Source organism: Poecilia latipinna, unplaced genomic scaffold (genome assembly GCF_001443285.1).
Source record: "Poecilia latipinna isolate Pla-1442-1.1 unplaced genomic scaffold, P_latipinna-1.0 Scaffold2148, whole genome shotgun sequence".
Taxonomy (NCBI): domain Eukaryota; kingdom Metazoa; phylum Chordata; class Actinopteri; order Cyprinodontiformes; family Poeciliidae; genus Poecilia; species Poecilia latipinna.
In genome coordinates this window covers 60,281-75,195 of record NW_015114764.1, presented here as the reverse complement: position 1 = coordinate 75,195, position 14,915 = coordinate 60,281, and the positions used below count along the sequence as shown (strand labels likewise).

At 37.9% G+C, this 14,915-nt stretch overlaps 1 protein-coding gene across 18 annotated transcripts in view; it reads right to left on the bottom strand.

Annotated features, from left to right (window-relative positions):
- kcnt1b (potassium sodium-activated channel subfamily T member 1b) overlaps positions 1-14,915 on the bottom strand; it is an 86,763-nt gene that overhangs the window by 12,656 nt on the left and 59,192 nt on the right. For 10 of the 18 annotated variants that reach the window (XM_015017466.1, XM_015017467.1, XM_015017472.1 and 7 more), the window contains 19 exons: positions 14,677-14,841; positions 13,699-13,835; positions 12,807-12,870; positions 12,518-12,626; positions 12,312-12,420; positions 9,859-10,008; positions 9,542-9,777; positions 9,287-9,307; positions 8,055-8,268; positions 6,558-6,663; positions 6,245-6,417; positions 5,671-5,742; positions 5,445-5,579; positions 5,076-5,187; positions 2,918-3,019; positions 2,677-2,760; positions 2,465-2,593; positions 1,226-1,246; positions 797-1,094 (listed from right to left, as the gene is read on the bottom strand). In XM_015017466.1, the coding sequence (XP_014872952.1) occupies positions 797-1,094; positions 1,226-1,246; positions 2,465-2,593; positions 2,677-2,760; positions 2,918-3,019; positions 5,076-5,187; positions 5,445-5,579; positions 5,671-5,742; positions 6,245-6,417; positions 6,558-6,663; positions 8,055-8,268; positions 9,287-9,307; positions 9,542-9,777; positions 9,859-10,008; positions 12,312-12,420; positions 12,518-12,626; positions 12,807-12,870; positions 13,699-13,835; positions 14,677-14,841 (2,437 nt within the window). The remainder of the gene's footprint in view (positions 1-796; positions 1,095-1,225; positions 1,247-2,464; positions 2,594-2,676; positions 2,761-2,917; positions 3,020-5,075; positions 5,188-5,444; positions 5,580-5,670; positions 5,743-6,244; positions 6,418-6,557; positions 6,664-8,054; positions 8,269-9,286; positions 9,308-9,541; positions 9,778-9,858; positions 10,009-12,311; positions 12,421-12,517; positions 12,627-12,806; positions 12,871-13,698; positions 13,836-14,676; positions 14,842-14,915) is intronic. The other 8 variants (XM_015017475.1, XM_015017480.1, XM_015017484.1 and 5 more) reach the window with 3 other exon arrangements.

The window sequence follows — 14,915 nt, the reverse complement described above, 5'->3', positions numbered from 1 at the left end:
AAGGCGCACTGTCGGCTTTTGAGGAAATTGAAGGTTTTTAGGTGCGTCTTATAGTGCGGAAAATACGGTAATGCTCCTGGGTCATTGGTGCAACATTAGTGCTAGAGCATTTGTTCACTATGGCGTCTTCCTACGCCACAGAATCTGATAGTGTGAGAGGCGTAAAAGTGTTTTAGCTCCATGTTAGCACTGGATTCAGTTTGGTGGGAATAAACCACACGGTGGCGTTTGACAAAAGGAAAATTAAGTAAAGGTTGAGACTGTGGGCTCGTCAGGTTAATTATATATAGATAAATGGGCTGGATGATTAAAAAATGCAAAACGCAGATCTGATGTCTAGCTTTCTCTGGAATGACCTTTAAAGTCGTTCCTGCATTTTAAATAGTGTCTCAGTTTTGCACCAGTAGATGTACAACTGTAATCAGAATAAATTATATTTTTGTCATGACAAAATAAATTAAACTGCACTGAATATATTATTTCAGAAAATTTCTTCACTCTTTTCCAGATTTCGCCAGTTTGCAGATCTAAATTTGTCAATCTGTGTAAAGTTTGCTCACTGAGTATAAATTCAACCAACTACATTACATCTGCCTCCAAAATTCAAATTATTTATTGAACTACCCCTCCAATCTGCAGCAAACATTCACAGTTGCATTAATAATTTTTGAGAGGAAATGATCATCACAATTGGATGGAAGGAAGATAAACACAGATAATTGTCAGCAACTGTATTCAAGTATTTTACACAATAAATATTGTCTGATGTTTGCATTCCTTAAACAGTGGCGCTCACCGTATCCCACAGTCGGGAGGCCCAGATGCTTCATCCGGTTCTTGACCAGCTCCGACAGCTCCTGCCTCTCAGAGCGCCGGTACAGGTTGAGTCTCTGCTGCGAAATGCGCTCCGCTCTGCTCGCCGGTTTGACGTTCTTCCTGCTCAGCCGCCGAGCCCACTGCATGCTCTTCTTCCTCAGCAGCGGATGCTCTGATTGGTCACTCGTGGTGGAGTTTCTGTGGGCTGTTTTCTCTTTCCAGGACCCGGCGCGGCCCTGATGTTCCTCCCCATGCTCGGCATTGATGGACACTTGAGACTACAACAGCAAGGGGAAGAGGAAATAGCTTTCTATGAAACTTTGAGAGCAACAAACATTTGTCTCTGATGCACACCTTTTTCTCTGTCTTACTTCTGCTAATCAGGTAGATTATCAAAACAGAGACTCACCTGCACATTACTGTCCTTCCTCTGAAAGAGAAGGCCAAGGAGACATCCAGACAAAAAAAGATGCAATGAAAGATGAAGCATTCAAAGCAAAGGAAATCATTGAAGCTTAAAAATCGGCTTGTTAAATAGTAAATATTGCATATTTACTATTTCAAAATTCACTTACACAGTAGGAAATTAACCATAGAAATGTTCATATTCATTTAATTCAAGTTAGCAATTAAATTGGCTGCTGGTCGTTTCACTACTTCACTCATTCATATTTCAATTGTTTTGGTCATTTTGTACCCAAATGTTTCAGGGAACGCTAACGCACCAGGGGTGAATTCATACACACTTTGGCAACAAAAATGATTTAAAGTAATTTTCTAAACTGTATATATAGGTTAATGTAAAGAGATATGACTTATGACTGAGAAAAAAAACTCTACTTGTAGTTAATTTGGTTTGATTTTAAGGTCATAATCTGTCATACTTTATAAAAGGCTATAAAGTTTATATGAAATGTTACACAATCAAATGAAATTACACAATTAATTTCAACAATGTTTTTAAATACTTAAGCATGAAAAGAAAAACATATTTGCAATTATTTACTTATGGGAACAAAATAACAGCAGGGAAGGACAATATGTGAAATTGTAGTTACCAAATGAAAACTATTTTACATCCTTAATACGATATATACTTGAAAAACAAATTTGAAGGGGAAAATTTTAAAAGTTATATAGGATGTGTAAAACTAAAGGTGGAAAAATACTGAAATTAAATCTGTCCATTACTTTTATGTCTTGTGGAATTGCAGCAGGGGTGTACGAACTTTTAATATCTGAATTGGTAAAAGGATAAAATGACCTGAAACCAATTTATTTGTTTGAAATTAAATGAAATAATTCATCACTGTCAAATGAAGCACAAAATAAATAGAGTTAACCAGGCAAAAACTTAATTTCTCTCTTCTGTTTTGTATTAGCTGCTGTCAGCCTGCAACGTTGGTCTAATACAACAAGTAATGAAGCAAACAAGGTAAGAAAATCCACTTAAAGTGGAGCAAAGCAAAAGTAACAAGAAACATAAGGCAAATAGAAAGAATCAGTAAAAAAGAATAAAGATAACCCAAAGTTATGACTCCTTCTATTTAAATAAAACTCTGTGATTTAAAAATAAGATGGAAAATAAAGCCAGATTTCATGGGTCGGTCCGGATGTGAAATGAGGCGATTTATCAAACTTCGCTTGCCTCCGACGTAGAGAACATGTGCGACTCAGTGCGGTAGATCCCAATGGGAATTTCAGCACTGGAAGAACAAAATTTCTGGAAGAGTCGGCCGTAAGTCCTGATCCACAAATCTTCCTCCGTGATTTTCATCTGAGGACGGAGAAAAAAAGCGATCGGGTTGATTCATATCGCTCACGTTTGATCTACTGAAACTCTCATGTTTTGTTACGTACAACACACAGGTAGCCAGATCCGGGCGTGGTGTCCAGTCCGAGCAGAAGCCGTGTAATAGCGATCATGTAATCCTTAACAAACGACTGTCAAAAGACAAGGAAAAAAAACGCTGTGTGATAATTTACCTGAGGTGGAACAGCAAGAGAAATTAGGCTCTGCAACAGATCTGTACAAGTCTATTATCATTTTACTCTTTTCTGTAAAGTACTAAAGGTCAACTCTGCAGCTCTGCTTCCCCACCTGATACAGCAGCGTGTCGAGCATGCTGATGCTGAACACCCTGCCGGCAGCGAACGGCAGCCGGAACATGAAGGCCAGGTTGGAGCCCTTATCGCGCTCAATCTGAAAAATGAGGGAAGAAAATGTCCAAGTATAAACAAAAACATTTGAATCTGCTTACTCAGCAGTTGTTCTTTTATTTTGCACCAGCATGCTCTGCACAAACACAAAAAATTACCAAGTACTTTTGTGAAGTTTCTACTGCAAATATCTTAGAACTAAATTATAAGTAACTTTTCAGCAAGATTTAAGTTGGTTTTAAGTCAATAATATTCATAAAAATCTACTAGTTTTTTAAAATTATAACATGGGAAAATGTCTTGTTATATTGTCACCTTCTTAAAATAATAATGTTTAATGATAGTCACTATTTTGAAGATGCTTTAGGCAAAGACGTTGGGCAAAAAAATTAGAAAGGTGATATGAGAACAAAAATCTGCCAGTGGAACTTTTTTAAAAATCAACCAACCAACTCCTCAATCTTTGTGAAAAGTTACTTATGAGTTAGTACACTTGGAATAAGACAAAACTAAGCCATTTGCGGTATAAACTAGACAAAAATACTTTGTAGGATTTTGTGTGTTTGTAGTGTTGAAGGGAAAAATGTTTTGACTCAACTTTAGACTTAAATTGTTAGGTTTAATAAGTTCAAATACTTTTTAAGTTTTATGTGAAATATTTGAAAAACATTAACAAAATGAATAAGGATTCTTTACATAAAGGAAAAAAACCTGAATATAACTATTTGGTGATGCAGGGTAAGAAATTATCGGATGGACAAATATTTTTTCTATGGAATACACTACAGGCCAAAAGTTTGCAAGCAGTTTCGGAAGCAACTCTAAGCTTCTCTTCACAATTACCTTTTTTCTTTAAAAAAGGTGGGATGTACTTACTGTATATTCAGACTTTTCGTTCATTGATATACATGGAAAAAAACCAAGTCCATGCAAAAACAACTGGAAAATAAACAAAACACCGATTCTATTAGTAACTCTTTTTAGAGCAATTTATTTTGGTCCAAGTAAATCAGTGAAACATCTGTGGAAAATGAATCTAGCTTCCAAACTTTTGGCCTGTTGTGTACATCTAGTCCAAAGTTTCTTTGCTTAGTTGTGTCTCGTTTAAAAGTATAGCCACTGAGGGGCCAACTGGTGTCGTCATCTCAGTGTTTTACAGAAACGACTCCACAGAAAATGTTTTCTTACCCACAGTTTCCGTAGTCAATGTCTCTGTTCAGCTGTGTCTCCTTCCTGCGGCTTGTTTTTCAGTGACTTATCAAGTGAATAAACTTATTCACATGTGATTTAAACCTAGTTTCTTATTTACTAGAAACACAACGATTACAAAACTGTGTTGTTTGAGATTAGCAGAATATCGACAAAGTTTTGCACACAGATTCCTGTTAAAGAGGAGTGGTTCCTCTCTACTGTCGCCATGTTCTTGGTCAGGATGAAGGATTATTGGACAGATAATTTTGACTCAACAGCTCAGCTTTCTCAATTAGACTTATTTTAGTATATAATTAGATCCAACTCAATTTAAATGTGTGGATTGTTCTGGAATCAACTGAAGTGATTTGAACTGGATTTGGACAAAAAGATTATTTTTAGTCGGATGTAAATTGAACTTGTTTCATTTTTAAAATGGAATGGAATGGAACAAGAAGTTTGAAATAAACTCAATTGAACTGAGTTGCAAGAATGTATAATAACTAATTTTCAGATGGTCTACATAACTCACCAAAGCATCACCAGGTGAATTTGTTTTATCTTTGTGCAGTGTAAGGTTTATGTTAAAATTTATTAGTTTTGTTTACTCCAGTCTGGTGTTATTCATCTATCATCAGACTGCTTTTATAGAACAACTTTTGGTCAAAAACAGATATTACTGGCTGATGGGAAAATACTTAAACTATTACGTTTTCTGACAGGCAAACTAGTCAAGACATAAGGGTACGTACGGTCTACCAAAGTAAAAAAACAAAAATAAATAAATAATAATAATAGTGCCATAATGTTATATATTTGCTCACCAAGTAGCTGCAAAATAGGTTTTTGTCTCTGTCAAACAGAAAAAAACAATGTTCTAAGGTAAAGATCTGTCTAGAAACACCAACCTTCTCCAGTTTGGACAGAGCGAGGGAGTAGCAGTCCTTCGCTCTGAACTGCATGAACCTCATGTTGGACGGATGTGTGAGCTCCGTGATGATGCTGAGGCTGGGGAACAATCTGAGTGAGGAAGAGGAAAGATGAAGGGCTCTTTTTTCAGGGAAACAAAAGCTTTGTACTCAGAAGAAGCCCATTCAGAACAACCATAGGTGTTTTTAATTCTTTCACAGCTAAGTGTTAGTTTAAAACAAACTCATTTTGTTATCTGAAGTAGTGAAAAGAGACAGGATCCATTAAGTGAATCCGGTTTTCACTAGAGCTGAAGCATTAGGCTTCAGAGTTCATATTTGTAAACAGTGAGCCTCTCCATTTGTTACCTGAACATTGTCTGGACATTGACAATAGTCTTGGCGTCTGCCATGTAGTCTTCCTCAGCGCTCATGGTGCTCTCCTTGTCCACAACCACCAAGTTATCAGCATAGATTATTCCACACTGGAGCAGGTTGTCCAAACTGATGCGTTTGAGAAACAAGCATTTAGGGACTCTGGTATTACTGCTTTTCTGCTTCAAATAATCATCATGTCACACTTCAGATCACTTACTTATCAATAGTTCCAGCCATGAAGTAAACCATTGGAAAGCAGCAAATGGCCTCTAAGAAGTGGTTGTCTGGTCTGCAGGAAACAGAAATTATGGAACAAAACCTCACTGACAGATTATGAAACAATTTGAATGTTTTCCTGAAATTTGCGTGCTGATGAGGAATGGGAATATTTGCTAGAATTTCCCTCGAAAAGGAAGTGGAATCAATATTTAATTGAGCAAAGCAGTGGGAGGACTCGCTAAAAAATGAGCTGCTAATGGAAATTCAACGAGAGCCAGACATTTCCTGGCTCCACATTTGTGTGATTTTCTTTTTCGCTTTGTGGCAAAAGTGATTGAAAATTTAAACAGAAAAATAACTAATCAAAAAAAAAAATGAATGGATGTTTGCATAAACAAACTCAGGGATGTACAGATGCTTTCGAAGCTTGTTTTGAAATGACTGCAAATTAAAAAGCCATTAGGTGTAGTCATTAGTTCCTAATGTAATTACAGCATTTCCACTGGTTCTGCATCTTTGTACGAGTAAAAACAGTCACACATGAGGCTGGAACAGAAGTTGAGGAGTCTTACGGATAGTCCAGTAGCAGCACTATTGGGTTGAGCTCCTTTCTGGGCCGATAATAAGCTCGCAGGGGAACTATGAAGTTATAGAGCCCATTTCCTGCCGTCTCTGCAGACACTATAATCAGCTTATTCTTGAAGCCGTAGGCCTTGGCATCCTCAAAGCTGTTATGTGTGCAGCCCTGGGTGGAGACAGAGTTCAGCAGGAAGTCGTCAGGCTTTTAGCAGAGAAATCACCTTACTTATTGTCTCTGTAATGAGTACGAGGAAGAAAGAGAGAGAAAAGATGTAGGGAAATGTTACACAGCCATTTCATCTTCACCTTATCGAGGCGAAGGCAGCAGAACGGAGCTTTCTGTGGCAGCAGGTGGCACAGAGTTGGAGAGCTGCCGATATAGGGGGAGTTTGGAGGGTAGCCCTTCACAAAGCTAACGGACAGGAAACAGAAATTTAGAGGTGATTGAAACCTGTGCTAAAACACAAGGTAAATACAAAGCCTTGTAAAGTATCTTTATCAATCTATGGCATATTTTATGAAATAAACAACATGTGACAGAAATAGGACTTAGTTGTTAAGGGACAAGAAAAAGCCTTCTTCCTTAAGAATTGTTGTCCTGCTGGAAAGTTAGTGTTTACCACAGTCTTACATTTTTTGATGGTTTTTGTGGCACTAGGACAGAAAGTGGGCAGAGAGAAGGGAGGAAGGCATGAAGTAAAGATGTGGGCTATCTGAGATGACACAGGATTTATTAAAGGAGATCAGAGTAAATTAGGCTGAAAACAAAATTAACCTTCATATTTTTATTTGTAAAAATAATTTGAAACCCTTGTATCCCGATAAATTACATTGAGGTTTGTGGTTGAAATGTGACAAAAAATTGTTCCAGTTTGAGAGTTATAAATATGTCCTCTTGCTATTCAACTTGTGCAAAGAATATTTTGGTTTGTTTTGACATCCGGTATCTGGTTTCAAAATAAAATAAATCTATTACCATAAATAACTGTTTTCAGAAGAAAGTTTCAGGTTCCCAGCCTTTTATCAGATTCTGCTGCAGCTTAAATCCATTCACTGATGACTTACAGCCTTAAATGCATGTTAAAGTAAAACAACTTGACTTGTTTTGATTTGCATTTAAGTGGCAGCTTGATTCATTTCATTTAATTTGTGATGCATTACCCCAGTCAGTTTTATCTCTTTAAATTTCCAGTTTGACTTTCCAGCATTAATATAGATGCAGTTGCCACTTAATCGCCACATGATGGCACTGTGGGACCTTGAGTTTCACGCTGCACTTTTTTCTTAACTTGTTTCAACACCAGCTCTGCGCCTCTGCAGTGACAGAGGCTCAGAAGACCATGTTATGTTATGAGCAAGTTTAAGAGACCTGTTTATGTTGGAGTCAGTCTAACAGTTGCTGTTTGGGATTAGTGACTGACTCCTCACTGCATCCGAGCCCCTATCTATCACATTTCTGTCATCAGAAAGATTACTGAAGATTTCCTTGAGTTGCTGTGATGTCGACTGCATTAGGGACATTGGCAGGAAGGATCCGTGTAGCATCAGCATCACTAGAAGAAAAAATCTGACCTTCCTGTCACGATATTAGTCACTGCGTTTTCCAGCATCGTGACACACTGATTATACGCCTGCTGAAACCTCATCCATCTCCCGTTCGACAGCCAATGAGGGATGACGGCGAGGAAGAAAGGTGAGATCAATCAATTTCAAATCGCAGAACGCAGCTGCCTCACTAAACACCCCAAATTCCAGAAATCTCCGCTGTTTCTTCATGCACTGAAACACATCCGCGCTACTCACTCCGACCCCACGGATCCCTCGTCATCTGATTGGTTGGTCTCGTCCTCCGATTGGTCACTGAGGAGGTCGCAGGGCAAGATGGTGGAGGAGTCAGCAATTTCCAAGACGGGTGCGATGCTTGGCCTTCGACTTCCTGCTCCGTTCTCGGTGGGAAGGGTCAGTTTCCCACTTTCCTCCGGAGGATCGGGATGCTGGAGATCTATCGCTACAGTCCCTACAAATTACACGGGCGGCGTCAACTAATTTAGATTATTTCATAAGCGAAGCAGAAATCAAATGACGCACAGCAGTTCTACAGCTCTTTGCATATAAAAACTGATCTCCATTTGTACATTTCTGACACTCAGCATTTTTTATTTGTTTACTCAGCAAAACGTCCTGTTTTGTCTTGAGGAGAAAATGTATTGCTTTTCAGAAAAATGCTTTGTGTACACAGAGTAGCATGCAAACTGCAGTCACAGAAGTTTATCTATAAATACAGAAAATACTTTATTGACATACATCATATAACTGCTCATAATATGATGCATGAAAACTCCATAATGCATCTGTTGAGTTCATGGCTGAAATGATTATTGGATTGATCGATTATTGAAATAATTGTCAACTATTATTTAGAAATCAATTAATTAGTCAATTAGAACCAAAAAAGGCCATTCTGAGAGAAGTAATCAAGTCAAAACTGAACAAAAAATATGTATTTACATTAAATTGCATTAAATACACACCTTTTTCTATCCAGTTATTAACCGGTTAATTGAAAAAATAATCAACAGATTAGTCCTATATTGGGTTGATAAGTCAAGCAAAAACATCAAGTTGATGTTAAAAGGATTTATTTATCTGCAGATGCATCCTTTGCTGCAAATGATCAAGAATAAGGAATGCTATGTTGTTGCACTTTAGGTAATAAAATGTTTCTTATTAAAAAAAAAAGGAATAATTGTTTATTTCTTTGCATCTCTCAAAGTACTTCTAACATTGAACAAAAGACTCAAGTGGTAAAATAAAACAATGTACAGAATGTTCCTTTTTTAAATCCAATTAATTAATCGGTAGAATAATTGTTTACTAAAATTATCGTTAGTTGCAGCACAAATTGAGTGTATGTGCTGTACATTAACATTTGTACAGCGCATGCAGATTAAGTAAAGTGTCCCTGAAACAGTAAAGAAATACATAATAACATTATGGTGTAAAAAGAAACAAGGATGCATCATGCATGAACTTACCAAATGAGGTGGTCTGATCAACTTTCACAGGTCAAAAAAACAAAAACAGGCACATAACAATAAAGTCAGCCGATAAAGTAAAGGAAAGCAGGTCAGTAAAGAAATCATGCAAAAGCATCAACAAGGCAGCCACCATTCAGAAATGTACAAAATGCAGTTTTGACTAAAATAAAGCATCTATTTTCTCTTTCACGCCAACCTACAAAACCTCCCACTGATTATTACATGTCATTTCTGTCTGGTTTTCAGTCTTACCCATGCTGGCTATGATGCTGTGCACAGGCAGCCTGGAGGGGGCGTCGTAGAGCCCGGTGACGGGGAGACCCTTCCCATGTTTTTCCTCCTGTTTGAAGATGAAGGCTGAGTTCTCCTCCTTGGTGATGTTGATGTAGTAGCAGGTGTCGGTAGCAGCCATGATGTGACGCGGTCCAGGATTCAGGAGGATGCTCTTGTTGTCCTCCCTCTTCACCCCGATCAAACACACACCATACCTGCAGGGAAATTCAAACTCAGATTTAAGTTATTCTGTGTCACAGATTAATCCAACATTTGGAAACAGAGAATTCACTGACTTCTTATGGGCATGAAAGGAGGCGTAGGTGAAGCTCTTTCCATCATACTCCCCAAAAAACTTGCTGTCCGCTAAATGGATGTGGTACACCTCGTTCCCAGAGCAGCGGCCATAAGTCCTCTGCCACGGCTCCGGGGACGTCTGCCCCTCTCTGGGGAAAGAGCACTTTATTATTTACTGTTTTATATATAGCAACAATTCATACCCTCCTTTTGTAGATGATTACAGACGCAGTCTGCACTCTATAAGGTCAATAACGTCACATTGTTCTTGGTTTTCTTTCAGGATTATTACAAAAATAAAATTTTTTGTTTTAATCAGATTCAATTTGGGATTCTGGCAGATTGGATAAAGTAAAATATGAAAACTTAATCTGCTGGGCTTAACATTATGCATTGAGGTTTCAATACTCTTGTTCTGTTTTCCTTCATTACGTTCAACTTTTTTGTAGCAGGGATCAAATTGTGACTTCTTTTAGTGATTACTAACATAGTAGAACAGTTGCATAGTTACTAATTCATTAAAATTGTTTTATTAAAAGAATATTTTTAATAGTGAGCCTTAAAAAACAAACAAAATAATGTTTTTTGATTGTCAATTAATCGTTTCAGTCTCGTTGCTGCAGGGAGTGAAAGTAGAGCAGGGATATTTCAACCACCAAAGAGCACCGACTGTTAAAAATAGTTTTACTTTGGACTTTACAGCTGTGACAGAAAAGCTTTTTCAAGATGTTTTGTCTTCAATAAGTGCAGAGGGAAAGACAAGTCCAGCAATGACCAGAACCCTGCTGGCAGATGAAGAGCATGTCAACATTTATCTGGATGTTTATGTTCTGCAGACTGGAATCCTGCATTTAATTTACTGAACTGCCAGCATCGGATCATTCGGTCTGATTATGCCTCAATTTATGGGATCCTTCACAACAAGAGTCTTCAAATGGCATCAAACTAATTAAAACCACGACTGTAAAATATGTTGGTGCTGTATGTATACGTCAGAGCAAGCAGAGAAAATACAACATATAATTCAACTTGTGCACATAAGTTTTACTAACCGAAAATTTGACAATGTGTGAATAGTTCAAATAAATTATTAGCAGCCCAGATTTGATAGATTTATGCTTAAACCACATAATAGAACCATATCTTTGAGCTCTTATTTAAATTTGGTAGGAAAATATTTACAATTTAAAAAAATGGAATCCCTTCCTGCTCGGTCCTGCTCCTCCTCCTCAGGTGTAGCCACAACAACAAACACATGAAAGTAAGCTGGACACATATGCTCTAACTTTCAATTGTGTTGACGGCGTTTAAATTAACACCTGCGGCGGAGATACTGACTTTGAGTTTTTGTCACCTTCACAGGCAGAAGCCAGTGTGAGTTTCCATAATAAACACAGATGTGCCGTGCTTTTAATTTGGCGAGAGAAGCTGATCAAATAGACGGGCAGATTTACAGGCTAAAAGAAGAAGCAGGTGATGCTCAGTGACACGGTTTCTGCTGTGCTGGCAGCGCATCAGTCAGTCTGGAGTCTGTGCAGCTGAAAAGACGCTTCCACAGAATTTATTTTTGATTAAACTGTCAAGTAAAGTTAAATCAAGTGAATAATGACTAGAATGTAAGTACAAGAAAAGAACGTGGCCAGCATGAAGTCTCTCATTTGTTTTTCAAGCTCGGCGTTTGATTGCTACTGATTGTTTGGACTCGGTAGTAGTCCCAGCTGCAAAACCTTGAAAGACGAAGGGAGAAACATTACGCACAGGCCAAACACCAAATTATTACAAGAACCGGCTTAAAAACTGGCAGCAAGTGGATGCTTACATAAATATAGCTAATTATATTGTTGCAAATAAAATTTCTTCAGGATTACAGAATAACTAAAATTTGGTTTAAAAAAATTTCTGTTATTCTGCTTTTCTGCTATTACTGCCACCGTTCTTCCTGCCACACAGGAGCTTTAAGCATTGATGCCACGTGAGATCCAACAAAACTGGCAAAACCAACGATAGCACCAAATCTCTGAGTGTTTAAACAAAACGACATTTTAGTTCGCTGCAGCAGTCTTTCTTTGCCTACTTAAACATGATAGAATCATAAATACAAATAACAATATTCAAAGTGAAACATGGAATATTTCTGTAAGAAATGCTCTCCTTTGAGGAGTTAGCCATGTTCAATAAACAAACATTCAGGGAAAACATCTACAGGATAGCTCCTCTGTAGATCAGTAAATCAAGATGCTACATGTTTGTTTTCTTTGTTTAACCTACAGATTACAAATAGGTATTTAAATGAGTAATTTATGTCGAGTAAAAGAAGATTTTATTAGCTAGGTGCCAATGTTTCGAACTTGTTTTTAAATTTCTGAATTGAAGTTGAATAATTCTAAAGTAACTCTACTAAAATAAGGTGAACGTTGTTTAAAATTTCACAGTAACAGTAGTGTTTACTCACTGTCCTCTGGAGGTGTGAACCAGCAGAGTCACTAAGGTGGACGTGGCTGGACACACGCAGTTCAGAGCCAACATGGCGTACTTGAACTCCTCTTCACATACAACATGATCTGTTGAAAAGAAATCATTTACAATCATTTCTAGGTCTGAAAAGTATATACATATATATATAGTATTCATGAAGATATGTATATGTTTTCAATTTACCTGCAAATTTTACGTGAAACTTATTTTCCGGTTTGAGGATTTGGACGTAGAGAGGACAGTTTGGAGCGAAGTCCTTTGCAGCCCAAGCCCTCAAAATAGTCTGGTGATCCTGCAGCAGGAGAAAGATCAGTTTTATTTACCAACACAACAATTTCCAAGAATTTTACAGAGTCTCAACTTTCTCTTTGTTAATTCAGGATCTAATATCGTAAAATGACTTGGAAGTATAATATGAAGGGAAATTACCCCTTTACGCTGTTTTACATTTACACCTCGTTACTTTACTTACAGCAGCAGTTCGGTCGACCTCATTCCTGCTGCTCAGGATGAAGCACGCCTCAGCGTCGTCCATCCTAAATGAATCAGAGACAACAAGGCAGGGATTCAGCTGATCACACAATTTAACAATTAGATAAATTCATCCTCAGTTTGGAAATGCTCAAATGCTCCCACACAAAAAAAAGAAAAGAAAATAATCTGCAAGATGATATTAAATGATGCAAAATTGATGGAATAACTTGAAGTTAAGATTATTCTTTTTAATTTGCAGAACATTTGTGTTTTAATTTTGTATATTTTAAGGCATTTTGTGACAAAACATTTCCTTTTGTAATGTTTGAAAAATGTCAAAATTGTTGATTTGAATCTTCAACAATTTTTTGTTTTTTAATTTAAAATGAGAAAAGATGGCGAGACAACGTAAAGAAATGCAGCAAATCATCCAGCACTGTTAATCAAACCAAACCATTACCAGTCTGTAATGTAGCTGGTAGAGGCTACATTACAGACTGCAGCCTCTTCCAGCAGAACTACACTGTGCTCTGTGAAGCACTTCAGCGCCAATAAATTATGACTCAGTTGTAAAAACGATGTTAAACAATATCTGGCTGTAAGATTACGCAGCAAAGGATTTACTGATACAGATAAAAATTGTAGGTGATAAAAAAAATCTGGGAAACTTATTTTTTAATGTCTGTAGCCTTTGTTCAGCGCAGATGATACATGTAGGATAAAATCCTGTTACATTGATGTGCAAGCAGAGGGCAGCCAATGTAGCTAGCGCACCGTGTAACTGCTGCCTACTGGCTTTGTGCTGCCACCTAACCACTGTGATTTTACAACCAGCTGAGACTTTTAAAATGTTTAGATTGTCCTGTAAACGTGTGCAGGCTAAAACTCACTTGGCCCTCATCAGGTCCTGGTCTTTGAGGGCCGATCCTTGCAGGTAAATGACCCTCTGAGACCACAGGGGGATCTGCAGGATGCGGCGAACCTGAATGTCTATTTCTGTCGGGCACAGGATCACCACGTAGTAGTCCTGTGAAGCAAAACAGACAGCTTTTTTTTCATTTTAGGGATTCCATCGCTTCCTTTAAAATCATCAAACTTTATGTGAGACTAGGACTGGGCAATAAAGCAATAAAAGTATATATGGTGAAAAACATATGATTCCTGTTGATATTCAAGAACTTCACTGAACTTCGATCGAGATCCAAACAGCATTCTGGGAGAGGAAAGACTTTATCTGCTCAACCTCTCACAGCAAAGCAAGTTTGGTGGTATCAACCAACTCCCTCACTCTTTGGTTACCTAGCAACAACCTGCTGAGCAACTTGTGGTTACCTAGCAACGGTCTGTTGAGTAACTTGCACAGTTTCATAACCAAGGCTAAAATCTAGCCTAAAATGTGACGCAGAGTTTGCACAACCCATTTAAAATGAACAAATCTGTTCTGTGGAAAATGTAAGACAGGAAATGTTATAACGTGTCTTACAGTTTAGTGTGAACACCACTAAACTGCTACTTTGTTCAGGCACTTTTTGATTAAGTTTTTCCCTCCTGCTAACAGGAAGAGTATCATGTAATAAAGTTTGGATGCTCCAGCAGGATTTTCTCAACATTTGCATCCATAGACTGAAGCAACAAGAATATAAATGATCCCATTGTGCAAAAGTTTACAATAGCAAACAGACAAAATGGAAACTTGTGACTGACAATGCTAAAGGTGTGGTTTGAATTCAGTAGGAAATATTTGTAGTCAATTAAGAATAAGCTGGTGAGCTAGTTGGTTCAAACTCTGGTTTTCCCTGTTTTACATGGCCATGTTTTTGGGTGTTACACAGAAAAGAAAAGCTCTCGAAAAGCGCTGGCCTCTGTACCTGCAGCCTAGGATGAGCGTAAAACTCATTAAGAAAATCCATCAGCAGGTCGATCTTGAGCGAGCTGACACACAACACAACATGTTTCTCCGTCTGCGCCCGGTGACGGCTGTAGTTCCCTCCGAGCTTCTGGCTCTCCATCCACAAGTACGCCAGCTCCTCAAACTGAAACAGTGGAACAGAAGCAATGGTTAAAAAGGGTTAAAATGTGCTGCCTAGTATATAGGCAGCACATTTAA